Source organism: Phasianus colchicus, chromosome 5 (genome assembly GCF_987193195.1).
Source record: "Phasianus colchicus chromosome 5, bPhaCol1.hap1.1, whole genome shotgun sequence".
NCBI classification, from domain to species: domain Eukaryota; kingdom Metazoa; phylum Chordata; class Aves; order Galliformes; family Phasianidae; genus Phasianus; species Phasianus colchicus.
Genome location: NC_143440.1, coordinates 50,809,729 through 50,833,734, shown reverse-complemented (window position 1 = coordinate 50,833,734; position 24,006 = coordinate 50,809,729). Strand labels below are relative to the sequence as shown.

The 24,006-nt window shown below is 42.5% G+C and overlaps 4 protein-coding genes and 1 non-coding gene across 25 annotated transcripts in view; 2 read left to right on the top strand and 3 right to left on the bottom strand.

Annotated features, from left to right (window-relative positions):
* Positions 1-2,860, bottom strand: part of TECPR2 (tectonin beta-propeller repeat containing 2) — a 37,822-nt gene extending 34,962 nt beyond the window's left edge. Inside the window, exons 1-2 of one of the 5 annotated variants that reach the window (XM_090141639.1) lie at positions 2,726-2,860; positions 1,671-2,089 (exon numbers count right to left, since the gene is read on the bottom strand). The gene's annotated coding sequence lies outside the window, so the exon portion shown is untranslated. Of the gene's footprint in view, positions 1-1,670; positions 2,270-2,546 lie in introns of all 5 variants that reach the window. The other 4 variants (XM_090141638.1, XM_090141637.1, XM_031592970.2 and 1 more) reach the window with 4 other exon arrangements.
* On the top strand, positions 2,781-7,823 carry CINP (cyclin dependent kinase 2 interacting protein). The gene is made up of 5 exons (XM_031592982.2): positions 2,781-2,912; positions 3,449-3,617; positions 4,800-4,926; positions 5,916-6,045; positions 7,498-7,823. Exons 1-5 carry the CDS (start codon positions 2,906-2,908, stop codon positions 7,698-7,700), a joined length of 636 nt encoding a protein of 211 aa, XP_031448842.2. The 5' UTR covers positions 2,781-2,905; the 3' UTR covers positions 7,701-7,823.
* A 2,994-nt stretch (positions 7,824-10,817) lies between these two features.
* The window catches only part of ZNF839 (zinc finger protein 839), a 14,474-nt gene continuing 1,285 nt past the window's right edge, over positions 10,818-24,006 (bottom strand). Inside the window, exons 1-8 of one of the 5 annotated variants that reach the window (XM_031592971.2) lie at positions 21,288-21,936; positions 19,565-20,485; positions 18,026-18,277; positions 17,258-17,350; positions 16,766-16,918; positions 15,095-15,235; positions 14,005-14,143; positions 10,818-12,192 (exon numbers count right to left, since the gene is read on the bottom strand). In XM_031592971.2, the coding sequence (XP_031448831.2) occupies positions 11,207-12,192; positions 14,005-14,143; positions 15,095-15,235; positions 16,766-16,918; positions 17,258-17,350; positions 18,026-18,277; positions 19,565-20,485; positions 21,288-21,791 (3,189 nt within the window). In that variant the 5' untranslated portion in view covers positions 21,792-21,936 and the 3' untranslated portion in view covers positions 10,818-11,206. Of the gene's footprint in view, positions 12,193-14,004; positions 14,144-15,094; positions 15,236-16,765; positions 16,919-17,257; positions 17,351-18,025; positions 18,278-19,564; positions 20,486-21,287; positions 21,937-24,006 lie in introns of those variants that run through there. The other 4 variants (XM_090141642.1, XM_090141641.1, XM_031592972.2 and 1 more) reach the window with 4 other exon arrangements.
* The window catches only part of MOK (MOK protein kinase), a 20,910-nt gene continuing 18,803 nt past the window's right edge, over positions 21,900-24,006 (top strand). For 5 of the 13 annotated variants that reach the window (XR_016467064.1, XR_016467063.1, XR_004166882.2 and 2 more), the window contains exon 1: positions 21,904-23,091. Coding sequence is in view for 8 of the 13 variants with exons in the window: in XM_090141650.1 (XP_089997776.1) it covers positions 23,085-23,091 (7 nt within the window). In the remaining 5 variants the exon portion in view is untranslated. Of the gene's footprint in view, positions 23,092-24,006 lie in introns of all 13 variants that reach the window. The other 8 variants (XM_031592976.2, XM_031592974.2, XM_090141653.1 and 5 more) reach the window with 4 other exon arrangements.
* On the bottom strand, positions 22,102-22,175 carry TRNAI-AAU (transfer RNA isoleucine (anticodon AAU)). Its single transcript has one exon. It is a non-coding gene; the product is annotated as a tRNA-Ile (tRNA).

Below are 24,006 nucleotides of genomic sequence, written 5' to 3'. Positions count from 1 at the left end.
GCTGCACTCGTTTAATATCTCCATTACTGTGAAAAGCTCTGATGTCTCAATTTCCAAGTTCTGTCACTGTGCAAGAGGATTCGCCGTGCTGGCTTCGTGCCCTGCAACACTTGCTGTCAACACACAACTCCACCAAATCCAAGGGATTACTTATGATGCATTGCCCATTCAAGCCCACGTTAGACAAGACAGCAGGAATAGAGTTGTTCCTGGACTCCTATGTTCTCAGTTACAAAAAATAAACCAGCCACTGAAAAAGCTAACAGCAATTATCAACAGTTCTTAATTGTGATAAATTTTACTGCTTGATAGAAAATAATTCCACTTTGACACTGTTTACAACAGTCGTGACTCCTATTTCACAACATATCATGGGGATTAGCAGATGAATGTGTCCAAACCGCTTCTCAGGCAAGAGTTCTTTATGGAGTCATTGACTGAGTTACAAACAACCTAAGCACATCACTACTCTTATATAATATTTTCACACGTCTTTCCTATCTGAACTCCTTTCCCCTAGCATTTTCTACCTTCTATCCATACAGGTAACTAAACATCAACAAAATCTACTGCTGAAGTCTCCTGCTTGCTCCCCTAACCATGCTGCTTTGCTGGTTATGCAATTTTAATGCCTCCTGGTTGACTTTCCGTTTTCTTTAACTGAAACCCAGACTCTGTCCTGAGTCCCACACATACAAAACTTCCCCTAATGTAAACTTCTGCCATAAACTCCCCAGTTACTGCTTCGTGAACTTCACATTTATTTCTTTAATTCCTCTTTGTCACCTCTTAGCTGACATCAGTCTCTCATCATGCTAAGATGCTCCCGCACCTGGAACCACTGCACAATGCCCAGCTGCCAAAGGACCTCACAGTCCTCAAAATTCACTCCCTCTCATTTTCCATCCATTACCCTTACAGCTCAAATGCAGCTGTTGAAAAAATAACCTATTACAAACTACAGAAACTTCTTTAACTCAGAAAAAGTGCACTCTCCTTCCTTCTACAACAACCCTATCTGCATTTTTTCCTGTTTACAATGAATTGAAAAAATATATATATACTATATATATATAGTGAAAAAAAAAATATATATATATATATCTTATATATATATTTCTCTCTCTCTCCCTCTCTCTCTCTCTATAAACAGGGAAGTACTTGATAATAGTACCTCCTCCCCATCCCAAAGCACTGGAAGGAATTATTTTTTGTCATATACTGAATTAATTTAAAAAAATGCAGTCAGGTTAGGGATCTCATTCCTCCTAAGATTGCTGTACAACATTATCACTCTTTCCTCCAATGAGGAAGTTGTAAACAGTAATGTTTATTTTTGTTTTCTATAACTTATTTGTCCCATACAATTAAAATTGTATTACTAAACTGTAATTTCTTGTCAACAAAGAAATTAGTTTAATCTTGAGTACTTGCACTGTTTGTGTAAAAATATAACTGGAAGCTCCAATCACCACTTTACTAAAAATACTGCTAATTAAGCAATTTTACCTAAGCCAAACAAACGTATAAAGGAGCAGGGAACCGCAGCACAACCCTACACACTCAGACACTTTGTGTAAATGCAATCACTCTCCTCTACCGTCTTCAATCTCTGATTACACCTACACATCATAGATAGTTTCCTATTTATTATCAGGATTCCATTTTACCTTTCTTAGCCAGAGGTGAGCAGAGGGCTGTCTCTGCAGACGGCTGTTGGCTCAGCAGCACCGCGTCAGCACCCCCTTGGAACAAGCGCTGAGCAGCGGATGCAGAGCGCAGGCAACACCTGATGCTGCCCGTGGAAAACCAGATCAGAATCCTCCCTTTGCAACTCGCAGACAGCATTTAGGTATGGTGTAAAGTGAAGCATTTTGAAAGGCAGAGCTGTCGCTGCCTTTCCTTGCAGAGGGCTCGGCGCTGCCTCACAGGGACGGCCAACGTGGGCGATAATCCTGCGCTCAGACAGACGCTCAGCTGGCTGCGGCTGCAGCTCCGGCGTGTGTCACGGGCTCAGCACGAGAGGCCAAAGCTGCCGCTGCTTTTCTGCGAACCAGGCATCCTCTGCGTACAGCTCTGCTGCTCAGCTCTTCGATAGAAATAACTCCTTACATTCAGGCCCTTTGGAGAGGGACAAATTCTGACCTCGGACACATCCCGCCAGCTACAAACGCTTCTTATTTTAGCGCTCACGTTTTCAGGCAGCTATCACGGAATCGCGCACACACGGCTCTGAGTTAACCACGAAACGCTGCATTTTTTGGCGTTTCTTCAGAAAGCAGAGGGGAAAAAAAAAAAAAACAAGAAAAAAAAAAAAAACCACGAACAAGAAACAACGCTGGGTGACAGGGGCTGCGAGAAGGCCGGTCCGTGCTGCTGCCCGCACGCACAGGGGCAGACACCGTCGGTGCGAACTTTCCCCTCCGACCCGCCGCGCCCCGAGCTCCCCTCAGCCCCGCAAAGCTGCGGAGAAAGCGCCCGCCGCGGCCCGGATCCCTCAGCCGCCCCGCGCCCAACGCCCGCCCGGCGCCGCCGCCCGCGCCCACCGCAGCCTTCCCGTCTGGAAGCCGGCTTCCATCGGGCGCGGCGCTCGCCCGCGTCCGTCTCCACAAGCAGGGGAAGGAGGCGGAGAAGCTCCGCCGGCCGCACCAGCGCCGTCGGCCGCTCGATCGCGGCGCAAAGCCGCCGAAGGACGGAGGCTGCGCGGAGACGCGGCGGCGCTCACCTGGTTGGGAGCCGTGACCGCTCCCGGCTGCCGGCGGGGCGGGACGAGAGACGGACCGGAGGGAGAGGACGTAGCACCGCTCAGGCCCCGAGGCACCGGCGGCGGCCCCGCTGCCTGAGCCGCTCGGCGGGGCCGGGCCTGGGCGGGGCCGGACGTGAGCGCACTTCCGCGGGCGCCGCTATGGCGGGTGAGTGAGGGAGGGAGCGGGCCGGGCCTGCGGCACGCCGCTGGGCACCGCCTGCCTGGCTGCGGAGCGGGATGGCGGAGCCGGGGGCGGCGTGGGGCTGGGGGAGGCGACCTGTGGTCAGAGACAGGGCTCGCGTTGTCCGGGTTAAAGTACCGCATCTCGGAATATGCTTTTAATAACGTGACTTTCGCGTAAGCGGTAACAGAACTGATAGGTGAGGAATTCCATTTCGTGAATGTAGTTAACGTGAATTCCGTTTTCACTGAATCACAAAATCGTTTGATTTGGAAGGGACCCCTAAAGGCCATCCAGCGCAACTCCCTGCAGTGAGCAGGGACACCCGCAGCTCCACCAGGTGCTCAGAGCCCCGTCCGCCTGACCGCGGCTGTCTCCAAGGACGGGGCATCCACCACCTCTCTGGGCAACCTGTGCCAGTGCCTCACCGCCCTTATTATAAAAAACCTTTCCCTTGTCTCAGCCACACTGGTTTGTTTCCGTAAGTTTTCAATGAACTTCCCATTTTTTTTCTTACATAGCAAAAAGCCCTGCTGATGGTACTCCAAGAAGACCTGTTTTATCTGTCAGTGCAAGAAAAATTAAAGATAATGCAGCGGACTGGCATAACTTGATGATGAAATGGGAGAGACTGAATGATGATGGATTTACTACTGCCAACAAAATAGTCAACATGAAGATCAGTGAGCAGTAAGTATGCAATATAGAAGTAAAGACAACATGAGGATTGTCTTGCTGACAAATTAATCTGTTTTCTTCACTATAAAGATTTTTTGGAGACTGGGGATAGAAAAATCTGAGAGGATGAGTGAACTCTTAGATCAAAATCAGAAGCTGCACTTTTTGGTTCCATAACACATTTTCATTCAAAAAAGATGTAAATGTCTCATAAATGCTAAAATGGTTTCTTAAGGTAATGGCATTTGCAAGAAACAAAAAATGTTTATTACACATATCCAAGCATAATGGCTGTTTAAAATGGAATAGAACTTCTGGAATGTACAAAATTAGAATCAAGTCCTACAAATGTGTGCCTATACAGAGATTTGTGACAGAGATGCAAGAGAGTTTCTTCACACTGATGCCAAAATTACCAGATTTTACTGAAGTCAAGAGTTCAGCAGATTTTAAGAAAAATAAATCTGTGTTTTATATGGACAGAAGTTACAACGGTAATGGTTTGGGAAAAAAAAAACCCAAAACAATAAAATAATTTTGGTAGAACTTTGTCATCATGCTGTGAAGAAAAACCTTCCAGCAATCAGGCTTTTGAGAAGTAGCTTCTGAAGAGTCTGACAGGTGAACAGGGTTTGTTTGACAGAGTTCAAACAGACAGGCTCGGGAATATTTTGCTGTAAAGGTGTCAGATGTTGCTTTCTCTCTCTAGCACCTCCCTCTGCTCTGTCAGTGTTTGCAGGAAAGTAAAGCAAGAGAAGTGAAAGAGTCAGCAAGACAGGACACGCCTACTCAGTAGCTGCTCTGGTTTGCAGTTAAACCTTAGCACATAAATCTTTGCATAAACTGTCAGTGAAAGTGACTGTGGGGAGGTACCAGGCTGTTGGCTCAGCCAGTTGAAGCCTGGCATATATTTCCCCTTGTCACGGACAAAGTAAAGTGGGAAAAAGTGCTATCTTAACATTTGTGAGTGTTTTGGGGTTTTTTTTTGAGCACAGGCTCTGAAGTAGAGAGACCCCATGTTCTTCTGAAGTTTACCAGCCTTAATTGCTGATATGGTTAGCTGCATTCCTTTCTGGTTTTATGTTGAAATTCTCATGAACAGGCTCTGAGAGATTCTGTGGGACAAGATCACATGGACTTTAAGTCTGCACAGCTTGAGTAAACCTGTATGCTTGACTTACGTTTCTGCTTTAGGTTTCAAGATAACAAACTGGAGATAACCTGTGATAACAGTACTATAGAATCTGAAAAGCCGTCTCCAAAATACAACGAAGAACTGGACAACTGCTGCACAGAGTTACTAGAGACCTTAAAAAAAATGGTAATATTCATTTTTCAGTCTTAGAAGTAGTATCAAGTACACTATAAGAACATGATGTTCAGTATCTGTTGTAAGCATAAAATCGGGGATTTTTATTTATACTTCATTGCCTTCAAACCTTAATTATATAAATCCAGCATGCTCCATTTGTTTGATTGCTTGATAGATTGGAAAGTTGTTTTTATATCTACCTTCTGCTTAAAATTCTACTCCTCACTTTTAATGTTATTTATAGTGTGATCCTCTGAAAACAAGTCATATAATATTCCATTCTAAAATTGCACTTGATGTCTGTTTCCTTATCTCAAATATCCCCTCTGTTTAGAACAAAGTAAACACCAACATAAAGTACAGAATAGTCCTTTATCTGCCGTGATATCCATTGCAGCTATCTTTGCTCAAACATTATGCAATTACACTTTCAGTCTGCCTACCACTTCTTTCTGTGCAGAGCTCATTCTTTCTATAAGGAGTAGAGAAAGATAATTATTATTCTGCCCACCTTCTTTCTGGATACATTGCCAGGAATTAATGTCACATTTCAGTTTGGCAGGAATTTTTTTGCTCAGTAGTGAGATGTAAAATTTTTAGTAAAAAAAATGACTTTTACAGCCATTTTGGAGGATCATTAAAAAGATAATAGATAGGCTTTTTATACAAACACGCTACCAGACCAGTATTTAGAATTAGCAGGAGCACTTAGATTTTCCTCAGATTGCGTTCTGTGGGAAGAAGCAAGAGTAATTTGGGTGTTTTCCTCTTTATGCAAAATCAGAATCAGTAATTATCTGCAGCATCTGAAATTTTAGGGTATCTCATTAATTCTGTATTAAGTTCCAGCTTTGATTCCTAATTGGAGTTTAAAAAGTAGTGAATCAGAAATGCTAAGAGTAAGTAAAGTCTTCAGAAAGTGTTTAAAAAGTGCTGAAGACTATAGTGACTTAATGTTCCTGAGACACTCATTAGTTTTATGTATTCATTGTTTTCAGACAAAAATACAGCTGAAAATGGAAAAGCTCTCTTCGACTACCAAAGGAATCTGTGACTTGGAGAAGTTCCACCATGGAGCTGGGAGTTGCACAGCACCCCTGTTTCACACATGGCCAACAGTGTACTTCTGTAAGTAAATTATTGATCGTTTTAGATAAATGCACTTTGTTGTTGAAGTCATCCAATAGAGGACTGGAAAATACACCCTTTTATATCTGTTTATCCTCCCTTGGAGAGAGAAAGTGTGTGCATCAGTCTTCTTTATAATTGACTAATCGATAAACACATGAGTGCATTACTTAGTTTAGGATTACTGCTGATGACTGCTTGTATGAATTGCCAAGCATTGTCTGACATGCAACAATTATAGCTTAGAACTGAGCTTGTCAGCAGCTTCTAGTGCCCAAGCTGCAACAGCCACATCTTTTGTAGAGAGAGACAATTTTGCAGTTTGGTAATGCTAAGCTGTTGGCTATAGACCGACTTGTTACTTGACACCAAAATGAAATCCTTGAATGCAAAGAACAAGATACTCCTCAGTTAATTCTCAGGCAAACAAAGAAAAGTAGCTCTTATCACAGTGTCAGTCAAGATAAGTAAAGAATGTTGTTTCTGTCTTCTGTTACTATCAATCTTTTTTGGATTCACTTGGTTGCAAAAGATACTGCTTCCTAACTGCTATTCTAGTATCGAGAAGCCTAACTGCATGCAAACCAGCTGGCTTCTCTGTGCAGTGAAAGTCATGCCTTGTGAAAGCCCTGCTTCTTATTTTGCTACCACAAGCCAGTGGGAATCTTACATACTAGTTTGTCAACTTGAAAGGTTAAGAATGATGATGACAACCACTACTGTCAAAACACTCGTTGTAACTGAATCATTTAGTGATGGTCTTCACTCTGTGAAGAATAAATCCTCTTGGAAGTAGCAATAGTTCACACTAAGTTAGAAACAAAAATCAGTCTCTCTTCACAATGAATTTATGTGGCTTTATTTTTTAGAAAATCAATGAAGTAAGTGATTATATAAATGTATTTTAAAGCCACTTCATATATTACGAGTATAACTAGTAACAATATTAGTTTTTACATTATGCACTTCAGGTTTGGTCAGTTGTCCTGTTTCCCCATTCTTCTTCACTATTGGTGTTTCTTATTGGCAATTATGCATTGCTGAAGGGCTTGACAGCATGTGAGGACATTCTTTGGATTAGACAAAATCAGCAGTGACTGAAATTTCAAGTTCCTACATTAAGATAGCATTGCAGAATCTTAAATAACGTTTCAGGTATTTACAGGAATGGCTGTAATAGCTGCCCTGAAAACCACTGCTTGTTCCAGAATTAAAAGGGGATTCATATCAAAATCACTAGTGTTTAAAAGTATGTCCAGAAACTGACTAAAATATTTAGCATTTTATGCTTCAGTATACCAACATTATTGACTGTATAAGAAATAAGATGTTTAAATGTGGGGATCAGCTTTTGTTCTTTTAGTGATCAACATAGTACGGGTTGTAATTCAGCATTAAGCAAACTGCTGATCTCTTACCATCAGTGGGCTTGGTTTTTTCAATCCATTTCAGATGAGGTTTCTCTGAAGCTCTCTGAAATGTACAAAAAGGAACTACAACTCAAGCAAACAATCGTACAAGAAATTGCTCATTCTGCTAACCAGGATCTGATGATGGTCTATTTATCATCATGGTTATACCAGCCTTACCTTGACAACAGCAGCAAACTACTGCTTGAAGCCATGCTTCTGGAAACAGGGCACAGACAGTGCTAGAATTTCAAATGTTGCTTGACTTGCTTCTAATGATGCTTACGTGAAACTGAAATGACAAATTGACAAAGCTCACCAAGTAAATTAAGTTTTTGTAAAACTTATTAAAAACATTTTTTGCATTTATTACTTTGTCTCAGCTGATACTCTTTTCTTCACCAGACAATGTGGTTTTGGTTGCTTTAATCCTTTTTAAGCATATGACAGAGGCTATGGGTAGGAGGATGGATAGAGGCTTCATGGTTGTACAGGTTCTCCATAATGAGAGATGAGCACTTCTGTAGTGGTCTCAGGAAGGAGATTCAATGCACATAGATACCTGGTACAATAATTAACTACTTTCCAAGTCTTGATGTTCTAACATATCTACGCTGTTTCTCTTACCATAGAAATTCACTGCTGCTTGACGTGTTTGGGGGGTTGTTTTTTGTTTTTTTTGTTTTGTTTTGTTTTTAACACCAGTGTTAAAAAGGCCAGTGTTTTTTTTTACTAACAAGCACTGGTAGCTCAAATTCTTGCTTTTCTTTTTTTGTGCTGCTTTCTGCCTTCCTTGGTAAAAGAGAGTAGAGAGGATGTTTGGGAAAAAGTTAATGCAAAAGCTAAATGCTGAAAGGAATTCAATACCCTTATTTGCTTTCACTCCTAAAGACATAATAATCCCTTTGCATACCACTGCATCAGACCTGGGTGGCACAGAAAAGCTGTGACACTTACCAAGCCTTTAATAACTGTTGGCTGTTCTTGCAAATTAGCACTTTTCAGCAAAGCGTATTACAACTTAGAAACTCTGCAGCTGTTCCATCATTCTTTATTCCAGTTCAACCCCTAATATTTTGTGAATTTAGGCCTTCTTTCTTACTTGAGATTAATAATCCAAATTCCTCCCTCTTACTGACTGCACATATGACCTGCTCCTTACATGAAATGTTGCTTTAGGTCTTCCATTTCACACCATTAAAAAGCAATCCTAAGTGCTGTTGGATCATTGCTGTGCCATGAAAGATGTTTGCCCTTGATTTCTTCCTGAAACAACTATTTGAACTAAAAGTAATTTGAAGTGCATGCTGCTATGAAATGGTGATAGCAGCTGTGGTTTGATATAAGAAAAATCTCATTAACAGCGAGCGATTCTGGCACAGATTTGTGATAGGAAAAATAGGGTGATTTGCTTAGCTAGTTCCAAGCTGAAACCCCATAGGCTTGGTAAGGGAAATGCAAAAGTTGCCTGCAGCAACCAAATGGACATATATGAATCAGAAGAGTGTTCTTCTGTGTTCAACAGAGAGGTTGTTTCTGACAGCTTAATAGTGTCCTACTGTTAGCCCAATTTCTAGTGTCTAAAAAGAAATTCTACTGTACCTCAAGAATGCAATCAATTAGGGAGAACTTTGTTAGCTTTTACTGTTTTTCTTTGCAAGTGTTCCATGCAGCTGAAAAGCCACCTTAATTTATTTGAGTAGGTCCAGACCCTTGTCACTATGGAAACACTTTCATACTTGGAAAATATTTTGCAAAGAAACAAGGTGTGTTCATTTACAGAATTGCTCTTTTAAGATGTGCATAGGTACATTGCATTTCCTGCCATGAGAAGATCAATAGTGTATGAAAACAAGTACTCATTTTCTGCAGAGGTGGAAATTGTAGTTTGTTCTTATTTCTGAGAACTAAGCTCTTCAGGAAGGAGACTTAATGTTTGTGAATCCCTTTGCTCATTAGTTGCTGTAGGACAGAAGATGGCTGCAAAATCATCACTGCAGAGATGCTTTGATACAAAGCTCATCGTTACATTTGAGCCCTCAAATGTAGTTATTAGACAAACAGTCTGGAAGAGTAGTAAAAAGGAATTGCTTACTGCAGTCAAAGTCTCAGAAAGGCTGACAGAACTGTGCTTTGCATGGTATCTTCATTACCTCCTTTGTGAGGTAACGACCATTATTACCTCCTGAAAAAGAAAACAATAAATCAAAAACCAAACAAAAATGCATCACAAAATCAAAACCTCCATAAACTTGAGAACCAGACAGGATCTCACAAGCATGTAATGACATCTTCCACAACCCCACAAGAAGTGCAGTGTTCTGCCTAATCATAATTTGACCTTCTATTCAAGCAATAAATAAATAAATGGAATATAATAGGACAGGTAGTTTAATCTCTGAATTGTCTCACTCTCTCATTTGGATTCTTCCACGTTAGTATGTTTTTCCTTAATAGCTATGAATATTTGATTTAAGAACAGTTCTGTACATAATAGGTGCTTTTAGCTGATTTGTCCAATCATCTCAGTAGTTTCCATGAGGCAACAAATATATTTTATCTTATCAGTTTTCATTAATGTCTGCAAGAGTTTGCAAATAAAATTAAGATAATGGTCATTTAGGACTGATCCTTTTTACCTGATAAGCTTTTTAAAAGAACAGTGGCTTGGACAACAAGCTGCAAGAAAGCATACACAAAAATATCATCCAAGCATTAAATGCCACTTCACTACCACACAGGATAGCAGTAGGTAATAAATAACATGTGAACTTTTAATCTCTGCATAGAGAAACAGGAATTACAGTCAAGGCTAAATTTTTATTACGATTAAACAGTACAGAGCAGTGTAGAATAACTAGGAAGGCCAAAGCTTAGAATTTATGAGATGGAGGAGAAATAGAAAGATATAAATCTAGCAAAAAGATAATACAAATCTAAGAATTAAAAGAGACCACCAAGCCCTAGAAGTTAAAGAATTTGTTATCCTATTAAAGAAGTTCAGTAGTTTTGAACCTTCTCATTTCTGTCCAAGTAACAGCAAGTGTTGAATGCACAGCTGACCATTAGGACAACATTAGCAAGAATACTTAAATACATTGCCAGTAGTTCAGTACAAATCAATTCTTGTTTGAGGCTATTTTTGTCTCTAGCTCAGTGGATGCATAGCCTAATGCTATTTAAATAAAGATCAGTTAGGCTGTCACATTGTTCCTGGAGTGCACAAGCATGGATTGTATTTGAAACCCCCATTTTTCCAGGCGGAGCTGTGCACGCCAAATCTAGATGCTAATGTATTCAACCTAGCTTTAAGAAAGTGCAAAACAGCAGTTTTCTTGTAATCTCAGCAGCACAGAAAATGCATACTTTCAGATAGCTTTTATTTTACCCATACACAGTTTGCCAGTACACAGCACATCACTGCCAAAAAGCAGTACAACTTACTGCATTTTTAGATGGCTAGAGAGAAAAGGAATTGCGTAACAAATGGGAATAGTGCAACAGCTTTAGGATTGACAGATTTCCACTTTCTACCCACCCCCCCAACATATAAAGCAAGGAGAACAATGTTAATTTTAGAATTTTTGGTTGCAATTGTTTTAGATTTTTATAAACATAAGTTATAAAAAGTATAGGGCATAGAAACAGTTTACAAATAAGTTAAATTTCAGTTATCTCACTATTCACATTAGAAAAATATACATTTTATATAGTTGGTCTTTCCCAGAAGAAAGACTGTGTAGTATTCTAATTTATGGCTCCAATTCACTTTGTGAGAGCAGAATATCTTCGCTTTGGCCATCTGCTTCCATTGCCAGTAGTGCTTCCACAGTTTCCAAAGGTATCCCATCAGGTGTGCGAATGTGCATTGTAGTACCATCAGAATCAGTTACAATAACAATACCTTCTGCCTGAGACAAAACAGCAGCATTGGGATGAGACAAAATAAGCCCATCAGAAGTCTGAATAAAAATCTGTTCATGTCCCTGAGTCAAAAAGTCATGGCTCTCATCAGTAATCTCAAAAGCTACAGTTTGATCTACAGTAACTGCATTCTCCAGCTCATGTTGTTCCTCTGTCCCACAAGAAAATTCACTCATGTTGTTATAAGCGCAGTCATGGTTCACACCAGCAGACAGGGTGGCTTCCTGGACAGGATTCTGGTGCAACTCAGCCTGAGCACCGTGTGGATAATTTATTGGCACATGTGTTGAAAAAGCTTTTTCCATTTCCTGCGTCTCAGTCATACCAGCATCATGAAGTTGTTCAGATTGTCCTTTCGTAGCAAAATTCTGGTTTTCTTCTTGCGGTGTCTGACATTTTTGATTGAGACCATTTTCCCCACTCACTGCCAAGTTAGTGCTCTGAATGCCCACTGCATGCTCAGAGACAGAGTTGCAGGGTTCAGCAGCTGACAGTCCACCTGCCGTGTTTTGACTCACCAAATGTGCTTCAGCTAATTCTGGTGAACCTCCCGCTTCTACGGGCAATACAATTTCAGTATGTAGCAAAGATGTGTCAGCTGAAATACCTGGTCCCTGTCCATCTACAGGTTGGGAATACTCTATCCTCGTTTCCACAGTCTGAGAGAAGGTACCTGAATTTTCAGCATTGATTCTAACTTCTGAATCAACAAGTAAATTATGTTCCTCCTCTGCAGGTAATATGCTTCCAGTTGGGCAGCAAGTGACATGTCTGTCTTCTGAAAGCAGGATTTCTCCATTTAATGGATTAAGACCTGAAAAGTTGGAAGAAATAGTTTTGTTGGGTAGTCTAATACTGCACGTCCAAAACATCATTTTTTCAGTGATAATTTTGGAGGAAATTCTAGACTGCTTTCCTCTCTCAAATTAGCAAGCCTGAAGCATATTCTGTAGAGTTTCAGAGCACTTTGGGGTGAGGGGGCCAGCATAACACTCCAGGTATTTTTTTGATAGTGAAATATTATTGTGTATTTCAATACAAAAGAACCTTAAATAGAAGTAGCTTTTTCTTCCTGTTAATCTTGAAAACAACCTGGGCTGAAAGTCAGATTTATCTTTTTTCCCAATCTGGCATACAGCCAGTAACATTAAGTGATAAAGAACATGGCACAAGGTTGCCAGTTGTTCATCCTCATTAGCATTAATAAACTAACAGAAGCTTTTAAACTTGATAAAAATTCTGTTGACAAGTCAAGCTTTTGAAGATTCAGAGAAGTCAAATTACTTTGTGGCTAATGAGCTGTGTCAGCAGATTCAGAACCACATTCAGCCTGAGACAGAAAGGGCAAAACAACAGGAATTTAGTTTGTTTTGCCACTTATATGACTTGGACTAAGGGCTCTCAAACACAGCAGGAAGCTGAACAATAACCGCTAAGTAGCAGAAGATTGAGCTGTCAGTTTTTATAACTGAAGATCAAAAGGAACAAAGGTAATTTTTGTTACGGAAGATATCATGGCACAAAAAAAGGAAACCTAACAACTCTAAAAGGACTATTTTAACTTTTTGTACTGTAAACTAACAGAAGCCTACCAGCCTGTGCAAGTGAAACAGAATTCTTTTAAAACAAAAACAACCACCTAACCCACCACCTCATAGCTCAGAAGAAAACTGTATGATAAGAAGAAATAAGCACTTTCATGCAAAGAGCCTTTCAGAGAAACAAAGTTAAACTGAGGGGGTGAAGTGGTATGGGGAAGTGGGTAACAACACAAAAACAAACAAGAAAGCAACCACTAACAAAGACATGCGAAGAGCAAAAGAAAAGCAGCTCATAGCAACATCAAAAAGATAGGTACAAAGCAAAGAGATGGAAGCAGTACACATTTTACTAGAGATGGGTAAGGGCTGGAATCCTTCACGACACTGATCACAATGCCTCTGAATAGTGAAACACTTTCAGATTAAAGACCAGTGGAATCTGGGGATATTACAGGTGGAAACAGTCTCACTTTCCTCTCTATCCCACTGTTTGCCTGCCAACCTCAGGAGCCAGAGGAGGAAAGACAAAGAAGGGAGAAAAATAAGCACATGTGCCAAAGACCATCACACAAAATACTGTCTTAGTGCCAGTCGCTAGCTCCTGCACCTCCCATGGGACACAGGATAACCTCCAGTTCTTCTCCTCCCCCAGGATCCACAAAGCTCAGATGATTCCATCCCTGCAGTCTGATAAGGCAGCAGGAAGGACATACACATTGCTTCCTCTTCTACTGCTCTCCCACTGCTAACACAAAGGTTGTGCACCATCACCACTCTAAGGGGCAGTGCAGACAGGAAGCAGGCAGGAAGCACACGGTAGAAGAAAGTACTATTCTCCCAGTACTGCAGTAACACCCATGAGCGCATTACTGTGCATTTAGAATTGAGCTACTGCTATGCTGTGCATCATTCTTAACTTCCCCTCCTGACAGTGAGGACTTTCCAGTAAAAAAGCTGCTTTTGAAGAACCTGGGAAGCAAGCTGAGAAATGAAACCTTAGGACAAAAAGCACAGTAGCTTGAAGAACAAAGATTCATTCAGTTCCTCGGTGAACACAACAGAATTGGAAAATATGAAGAGGTTACCATCTTTTTCAAAGAGTGTACATAAATTTCCACTCTTTTCTTTCACTTCATCTTGACTGGAATAAGCATTATTCACATTCTCCATTATGTCTTCTAACTTGGTCCTTTTGGCTGATGGCAACAGTTCCTCCCCTGAGCTCTGTCAATACAAGAGATAATTAACTGGCTGCCACCATAACAGCTAACAATACTGGAAAAGAAAACAAGCTAAGTAGGCACTTCACAGCAGTACTATCCTTAAAAACAAGATTTTGCACTGAAGTAAGAACTTCCTGAGCAGAAAGAATTTAAACACATTTCTCACATTTTGCCAAACTACCACTGATAGATTTTGATATTTGGTAGAAACAAACCAGCCTAGCATTAATATCAAAGCTTCTCTCTATGCTTTGTGGTTAGCTGTATTGCGTGACACCTGCCATAAACTCTCCGACTTCAGTAAACGGCTGTGAACAACTTGTCCAGCATTGCTGGCTTAATGAAGAACAGATCAGCTCAAATCTAACCACAGGCAGAAAATGGAAGAGTACTAATCTTATTTGTCCGCCACCAGAAACAACTTCAGATTAAATAGAACAGTTGAGGGAAAGGACCATAGAGATATGACTTTCAAGAAAATGAAATAGAGCACACCCTGCTCCAGCTTTCAAATCTGGTAAACTGACTTGTTAGAAAGAAAGCAACTATTTTTACACACCTCTGCCAACCAATTATTAGTGCAAAACTTCCCCAATGCTCAAGCCTGCTATAGGTAAGCTCTTATTGATAAGAGAAGTTATAGAATCTGAGGATCCTTCTTACCATAGGGCCCATGTACTGCCACTTCAACAGGATTCTTCTCTGTATCATAATATATGTAAACCTTTGAGATTCTGTCCCCAGTATTACAGAGCATTAACGCAAAGTACATCTTTAATCTGCTAGTTCACAGCTCTGCTGTGACACCACAGTAGAATTCACTTGAGTATTTACAAACTCTCACTTTAATAGAGGTCAGATAATACTAGTATGATTTCTAAAAACTTATCTATTTTAACAAGCTTTAATTTGTTCTGCTTCCATTTTTAATTTTCACAAAAGCATTCCATACCTCAGCTAATCGTTTTTGTCCCAGTGTCTCCACAGGCACTTGCTCACTAACCATTTTAATTATACATTGTGAACAAGAGTCTACACCTTGCATCTTTTGTTCACCAGAGGTTATTTCTGTAATTCCTAGTGATTCGGCAACCTGTAAAAACAATTACAGGAAAAAATAAGCGAAAGTTAGTCTCTCCAATCTCAATAAATTTCTTCAATCTGAACTAGAAGTACAGAATTTCAGTCTGACAGCTCAATTAAGTATTTAGCCTGCTATGTTTTCTACTAACTTCCAGATTAATAGAATATTTGAAAATGAACATTAACAGGTAAACTCAAAGAATTACAAGTACATTTGTTATATATAGAATCCAGGAATGCTTACTAAGAGCAGAGCTTAATAGAGAACACTGTATAGGCTCTTCATTACTTAAAAAAAAAACCAAAACATTTAAGTCCTCCTATTTAAAAGGATCTGTTAGAAGCTTATATGTATTTTCCAAATTCTCTTTTCATCTTTATGTAGGTATGCTATGATACGACCTCTCTGGGCTGTTATCTTTTAAAGAGCATATTCTAAATTAAAAAGGCATGAAGAAAAGCAAGAAACAGGTTCCATTTTGGGACTGACAGCATTAACAGCATCCTTTTACTTGGTACACCTTCACTACTCCAAACAGAAACATCAGTGGTAATCAGCTACAAAACAGCCAGATGAGCACGCAGTAAATCTAGGAAGTTTTTCAGTACATACAGTGAACATGGTGACTTATTAAAAAAAGAAGAAATACTAACTGCTACTAACAGCCCACACAGGACTTCATTTCTTAACCGGGATTATTATAAAAGCCAGCATTCTCTCTCTCTCTCTTCTACTCTGAGTTTTCCAGTATGTTCTCTCATTTGTGGTTGCAAGTTCAGTGCAGACGTACCCTAACAAGCACATCATTAGAAATTTTATTGGAGGCAATATGGAAATAGAGCTTTTGCTACTGGAAACCGAGAAGGGAAAACAAAAATATGTTAAGTACAAAGATCTGTTTTATTCCAATCTGGAGGAATATAGACTAAATAAAGGATAAACAGATCCATATAAACACAAAAAAGTCTTTCTAGACACAACTGCATATACAATGAATCTGCAGTTATTGAAATAGCAGTTTGTAATTTCATTAATTTATTCTCTACCTTTTCTATTTGCTAGTATGACTGAACTGCACAGAAGCATTCAGTTTGTCCTCATTTTGCAATGAAACCACGGATCCTTTTAAATCAAGGTCACTCATTTTAAATACGGCCCTTTCCCTCCTAACTAAATATCACAATATACTTCCAATGTTGAACACACCCTGCAGTAATGTGCAGCTTCATAGTATTCTAAATACACACAGGTATCAGAAATCAGCACTGCTAGAACTGATGTTATCTTTTTTTTTTAAATATATATATTTCTAGTTATGTATGTATTGCCACATACTAGAACTGTAGTTTTATTATGGATTTCTTTTTCTCTTTGCTTGGTTATTGTACTTTTTAAACACTACCACTTTTGCTCATCAGGAAACATGTTTTGTTCAAATAACTTTACCAGGATAAAAAAAAAATTATCAGAGAAAATATTTTTTTTTAAATGTAAAAATAGACAAAAAAAATCCCAGTTCCAAGCAGAGCATTTTGTTACCTTAGCATCTTTTATTTCAATAGGCTGCTGGCAGCTCAGAAAATCAGAATTACTGAGGTAATCATAAGCCATTTTCTTTACCATATTATGCAACTCTTCAAATTCTCTATACACATCAGGGAAGCAAGCTTTGGCTGGACAACCTTTTTCAACCTGGAAGAGAAGAAATGTGTTGCTTCCTTCTATATATTTCAAACATGAAAGAAAAATCTTTTGTTTTGTTCAATGTTTAAAAATACTATCAGTCAAATCAAGACTATGGAATTTTCAGAAACACCACTGAACCAAGCAGCAGAGTTAGACTTTCAATAAGGCCCATCAGCATTTTGCCCATGTAAAACTGAAGTGATATCCAGAACAGCTATATTCTGCACAATTCTAACTCAGAAAAATCGGATACATTACTCATGAAAACTTTTTGCGCATATTTAGTGAAAGCCTCCCTAAAATAATTCATATATTTACATTAAAAAGATAAAATAATAATCTCACCTTCATCAACAGGAATTCATACACTGTAACAAGCTCTGTAAGACGTGGGAGAACCAGCTCCATCAGGTCTTCATTATCACATTGTTGTATTAGCTGTCAAAAGCCATAATGAGTTTATTAGAGAAAAGTAACCTACAAAGTTAATGCAGCCCACATTCAGAAATAAAATAGTGCTGCTTTTCTGTAGGATACACGAAAGTACCTTACACTGCAGCGATTTCTTTATTTCAAATAGACAACACACAGGCTCTCAATCCTATAAGGCAGTTGCCATTTAAAAATGCAAGCGAGGAGTAGGTTTGCCTTTTGGAAAAAGACTGGAAGGATATACATACTGTATGTTTAAGCAGCTTAGAGAATAGAGGCAAATGTAACACAAAAGAGATAAATGAGAAATACCTCAAAACAGTTACTACCCATGTTTACAGACAACACTCAGTCCCATAAATGTTGCTAATTCAGAAAAGGAACACAGGTGATGCACAATAGTAGCTAGCAACTTCTTCAGAAGAAATTCTTCAGAAGAAAAGCAAGAGTACATTTACATGTCAAAAAGACTCTTTCCACAGAGTTCCCATTTTCCGTTTTTTTCCCTTAAAAGCCATCATTAATATTTTCTTCTCAGAAAATGCCTTAGGCTTTCATCAGTAAACAGGAATGTCAACTGCCAATCCTTCTGAATATAAATCTCTGCACTGATTCGAAGACTAAAACCAAAACGATTCTGAAAAAAGATACTTATGAAGTAATTGCAGAAGAGAACCATACCTCTTTTAACCTAGCTCTTCTTCTGAACACATTGCGCTCTGTTGACACACTACTAAGGGACTTTGAAGGGGACTGACCAGGTCTGCTAAGCCTTCCAGAACACCTGGATCTTCCACCCATCCTTGGTCGACCGCGTCTCTTTGGTCGTCTGGGTCTTCCAGGTCCTTTTGCTGTTATGGGCCCCCGCTGTCCTGAACTGCTTTCGTTCTGTTGTTCTGCCAACAGGTTTCTGCTTTCTGCAGATTTACAAGTCTTAATTAAAAGAAAAACAAAAGTCTTTTTTTATCATTTTAAACAGTGCTTTAAGTACAGCATCATTTTATAATGAAATTCTTAGTCTGGGCAAAAAATATATAGGATATTAAACAAATGCAAGGCTGAATACAAGTATAATTCCAAAGGTCTCATTTGTTTTCCTCTATCTATCCATGTACCAGCTTTGGTTAACCTGATATTCTTTCTAGAAGACCTTTGCCTGACCAAGAACATTGTTTAAAGCAATGAGTTACAGTATAAACTTTGAGAATTGGTGTTTTCCAGCTAAAAATTGCAGGTACTACAGCAATCTAGCAGTCAGTAATAGTGCTGATTGTCTGAAAGAGAATTTCCATCATCTTGCATGAAATGAATGCTGCACAGGAAAAAAAAACATAATAATGCAGACAGCTGAGTTCAGTATTCTGTGTTTCTCTCTTATTCCAAAGATGACAGAATAGTGTAGGGAATGAGTTGTATTTGCTGCATTGGAACTCCGACCTACAAATTTTCATGTTTCTGACAACTTCTGTTTTATCAATGAAAGTAAAAAACGAGACATTGCTACATCTAAAAGACTTTTTTTTTCCCCCTACATAACAACTGCATCAGCTCTTGCTACAGACTGTAAGTTAGGAGGTAACTTCAATTGGAAGAGAAGCTTTGAGTTGGCCAGCTTAAAACATAACAAAAAAATGTCACTGAAGTAGCTTCCATCTCAGAGAGTCAAGATGAAAGTACTCAGTTTGCAGAGGTAAGCTAAGTCTCACTTTCAAGACCTGCTCTAGGAAGAGCTGCAGTCCACTCTGATTCCCAATAAGTTTCACCATAGAAAATCTTCTATTTCAGTAAGAGAAACTGATAAAGCAGTTGATGCCTTGCTGTCTGTCATGCAAAAGGCACAATCAGTGTTAGCATTCTTCTCTGAGTAGACAAGAAAAGGCTATTAATGCAGACCTGCAGACCATATGTTAGAAATCCAGTAACAAACATTCAGGGAATGTTTAATATGCCTCTGCAGGAACACTATTCCTGATGCAATTTCAAAAAAACCTGAGTTGTCATCTCTTACGAGCATTTGAATGAGCAGTGTGTCTAAGTTTGCATATTAGTAAATATTACCGAGGCTTGTATGTACAAGTGAATTCACATGTATTTAAATTTCTACCTTCAGTCTTAAAAAAAACACTGTTGTCAGTAGGAACTCAGATGAATGAGTGCAGTATGCAGCTATTAAACTGCCCTTCTGATTTCTACAAAACTGACAGCTGTAACACACTTTACCTGTTCAACCTGTGAGCCAGCAGTTTCTTCCAAATTGGTAGGTAATGCATTTTCATTATTTAAAGTGACAGCAAGGGAATTCAAATGCCCTGGACTCATAATTTCCTCTCCTATTCCGCAGAGGTTGTCCACAGATATACTTCCATTAGGTTTATTTAAGGACATTTTTTGAGGTACAGACTCCAGCTGTCCATGACCAGGGTTAAGTTTATAATGTCTTGCTAATCCTCCTTTTCCTATATAGGACTTTTCACAAGTCTGACACTTAAACATTTTGGGTTTCAGATTATAATTTGAAGAATTGAACAACACATCCTTTCCCTTCACCTTTCCTTCTTCATCATCTTCTATAATCAGCTCAGAGTAGTCGTCAGAATCAGACTGATGACTATCAGCCAAATCCTCCATTTTAATGAATTTATAATCTTTAGCCTTGTACTTTGGAGGGCGGGAAATCCGTCCAGAACGAGTTTTCACTTTCAAAGACTTTTTTAGCTTGTCATCTTTTTGTTTTTTTTCAAGGCATGGCATCAGAGGGTTTGTTGAGCTGGCTGCAATATTTGAAGACCTTGCAGGTGATACTGTGGCACGTGCAGTTTTCTGTCCGTTTAGCACCTTACTTGTAGGAATCTTGTTCACAGGCACTGATCCATGAGACGGTAAAGGTTTCTGCATAAGCAACTGAATTGGAGACTCAGAAGAACTATGCAGGAAAAGCTGCTGCTGCTGCTCAGGTCCTGTAACAGGCTGTATCTTAATTATCTGAGGATTAATAATGCCAAGTCCTGGCATGCTAGAATTTCTACCAACAGACTGACTCAGCATTACAGTTTTGGACTGGACTGGTGCCAAGGATGGCACTGGCCTTTCTGTTTCCTTCATCTGTCCTGGCTGAACTTGAACACAAATGGCTTCCAGCTGCTTTTGTGGAAAAAGAGGAAAAGCTGAGATTACACAAATACTGCATTTGTTAGACAAACATAGTATTTACCAATATGACACATATATACCTTTAAAGGAAGGCATAAAGAAATGAGCACACATCATTCAATTTCCATTTCAATGCATCAAAGCACTGATTTAATGTCAGAGCACAGATTCTCTTCCTTCAAGCTATGGCTTCCCTGCACGTTCAGCAACGTAACTGCTGTCAACTAAAGCATGTAAAGTCTTCTCCCGGGTCACTCTGCAGCACTGTTTCCTGCAAGCAGGCCGGTTCTGGGACAGCAGCACTGCCATCACCCAGGCACATCTGTAACCTTTATTGAAACAAGTGCAGGAGAACTACAGCCTGTAACATGATGCAGGCCAAATGCCAGACCCAGAATACAGCAGTAAGTGCTCTGTTCAAGAAAACTTGATGATGACTGGTACCACACGCTCCATGCTTCCTCTTATCCCTTCCTTCCCATTCTCCCCACTTCCAAGTTCCTGGCTTAGCTCTGCCCAATCTCCCAGTGGCTCCCCTCCCCCGGGGGAGCAGGCAACCACCTGCCTTACCCTAGGGTCAAAAATCGTTAAAACTGGAGATGCCTTAAGACCACCAGTCCAACCCCAGCCCATCCCCGCTGACCACGTTCCTCAGCGCCTCCTCTCCACGGTTCCTGGACACCTCCACGGACGGTGACTCCCTCACCTCCCTACGCAGCCCGTGCCGCCGCATCGCCACGCTTTCTAAGACATCCTTCCCGCCCCGCAGCGAGGCGGTTCCTCGGAGCCCTACCTGCCGCGGGAGGAGGCGGGCGGGCGCCAGCGCCGCGCCGCGCTGCAGGGCCACGCGTTGGGCCACGCTCCGCAGCCGCAGGGCCGCGTTCTGCACGACGGCTGCCGGCGGCGCGGGGGGCTCGGGGCCGCCGTCCCGGAGCGGCGGCGACGCTTCCCGCAGCTCCCGGCTCCTGCTCACCCTCTCGATCACCCTCCGCAGCTCCGCGGGGGCCAGAGGCGTGGCGGCGCGGCGGGACGGCGAGGGCGGCCGCTCCTCCGCGCTCGGCCCCGCGCCCTCCGCCTGCACGTAAAGGACGGTGCCGCCTTCCAGAGCGGCCGAGCTCCCAGCCAGCTCCTCCGGAACCGCCCGCAGCTCCACCCGGGCCGGGAGGCCGCCGCTTTCCTCCGCCGCCGCCGCCGCGCCGAGGGTCGCCTCCCCGCATGCGGCTCCCGGGGGCTCGCCCTCAGCCGGGGGGGGAGGGCGCGGCGGCGCCTCGGTGCCCCCCTCCTCAGGAGCCGCCATCTTGGCAGGCGTCAGCGGGCGGCAGCCGCATCGACCCCCCCGGGCGGCTCTCGGAGGCGCGGGGCGCAGTCAGGGCATCGTCGGCGCGCGGGCCAATGGCGCCCCCGGGGCGGGGCCGCACAGTACCGACGGTGGCCTCGAGGGGGCAAAAAGCTGCGGAGGCGCTTCCAGAGCCTGACCGACGCGCGAAGACAAATGACGACTGCGTGACGTGGAAGGGGGAGAAGAGCGCACGCTGCGTTGGACCGAAATACTAACTGCCGAGGGGTGAGAGGGGGGGCAGAAACGTAACAAAAACTGTATCACCAGCTGGCCCGTACGGGGATCGAACCCGCGACCTTGGCGTTATTAGCACCACGCTCTAACCAACTGAGCTAACCGGCCGGGTGGTGTACATAGCTTCTACCGCAACCCCCAAAGGGATTTAGCTGCAGCCTTCTACGCGTACTCCAAGCCTCACAGTGGTTGTATTACAGATGAAGAGTTCTTTCGAACTCGAAAGCACGAGAGAGAGATGTGCAGAGACCCGGCCACCAGAGATGCCACAGATTCACCTCCCTAGGAAACGTGGGAAACACGCGAGCGCTCAGTGCATTTTTTGCACTGTTTTGCAAGTCTATACTGCCCGCAGCTCCTTTCAGCAGCAATCGCTTCGTATTTCAGGAGCATCCCTTCAGGGTTTTCCAGAACACCTGCGCTGGGGGATGTGACCAAAGAACGGAGCGCGGGCGCTGCGCTTGGTACGACCCGGCGTGAGCCGGATGCCCTCAGCGATGCCATTCCCACCCACTGCGAGCCAGCGGCGCGCACACTCTGAAACGTGCTGCAGTGGCAGGCGGGAGCCGCTAGGGATCAGGCGGCCATCGAAGATAGGCGCCGGGATGCAAAGGTGCGGCAGCACGCGGCACAAACCAGAGCTACAGGTGCGGCGTTCGGCGTCAGGGAACGCCTCTCAGCTAGAAGCGAGGGCTGCGCACGCCGCTCACAGACTCCCTCCATTCTAGGATTACGCCTGCGGAGGGCGTGGAGAAAATCACCCACAGCGGGACAGAACAGGGACACAGAACAGCGGCACAGAATAACCCCGCGCCCACCCGCCGCCCCGCCTCCTCAGCCCTGCGGCGCACGCGCAGTAGGCGGGGCAGCGCCGGCCGCCGCTCGCACTGCGCCTGCGCGAGGCCGAAGCCCGGGGCGGGCAGACGGAGCCTGCGCGGTTGCCAAGGCGACGGGAATACAACATGGCGCGCTGAGGAGCGGCTCGGCGGGGCTCGGGGACCCGCAGGCGAGCGCAGGATGAACAGTAAGGGGCCGCGGGGGAGGGCAGCGGGAGCCGCTCGGCCTGAGGGCGGGAGGCTCCTCGCGAGTCGCGGCGTGGGCTCGGGCGTCTCTGAGGCGGCACCGCCGGCAACCTCGGCTGAGGGGCCGCGGCGGCGCTTTGAGGCCCCGGAGGCCGCAGCCCCGAGGTTTCCTCGCCTTGCTGCACGTTTTCCTGCACGCCCAGCCCGCTAACGAACGTTTCCTGCTCCTGCAGAGCAGCAGCCTGCCTGCCCCCCAGTCTCTGCAATTGCCTTTGCAGAAATCACGAAATTCCCTCTTTCTCACCACGATCTGCAAGCCGTGCCTTCCATTGCTTGGCGTCAGTCTTCCTCCGTGCCATGTCACACCCCACGCTCTCAGCAGGTCACTCAGTGCCTTAGTTAGGTGAAGGCAAGCTTTCCATTGCTGTCTTCACTTCTCCCTTCCCACGTGCCTTAATGCTATATCCAAACACTGTGGCTTTTTCTTCCTCAGCCTCACAACACAATACCTGCCTTAGGTGTTATACTACCCCATTTTGGCTGTTGCAGTGCTGTCTTTTCTGTCACTTCACAATGGATTCTTTAGTTCCAAATTGTGATTTTCTGTGCTCTCTAGATACAGAGACATGGACCCAGACTTTGCATTCTATTACATGCACATAACTTTCATTATTCTTTCTTTCTTCTGTAGCTTTTTGTTCACCAGACTGCCTTTCTAGTGAAGGATTATTTCTCTGCCATTCTGTTGGCTACAACTCTGATGTTAGACTAGTTCAAGTTGCCATAACTTAGTCCTATAAATAACCAGTACATCCTAGTCTTTATTTTGCTGACTTGCATGGAATTTTATTCCATTTTCCTAATCTTTGTCTGCCTTCTCTGACCATTTGAAACCTTAGCCTCTACACATGCTGAAA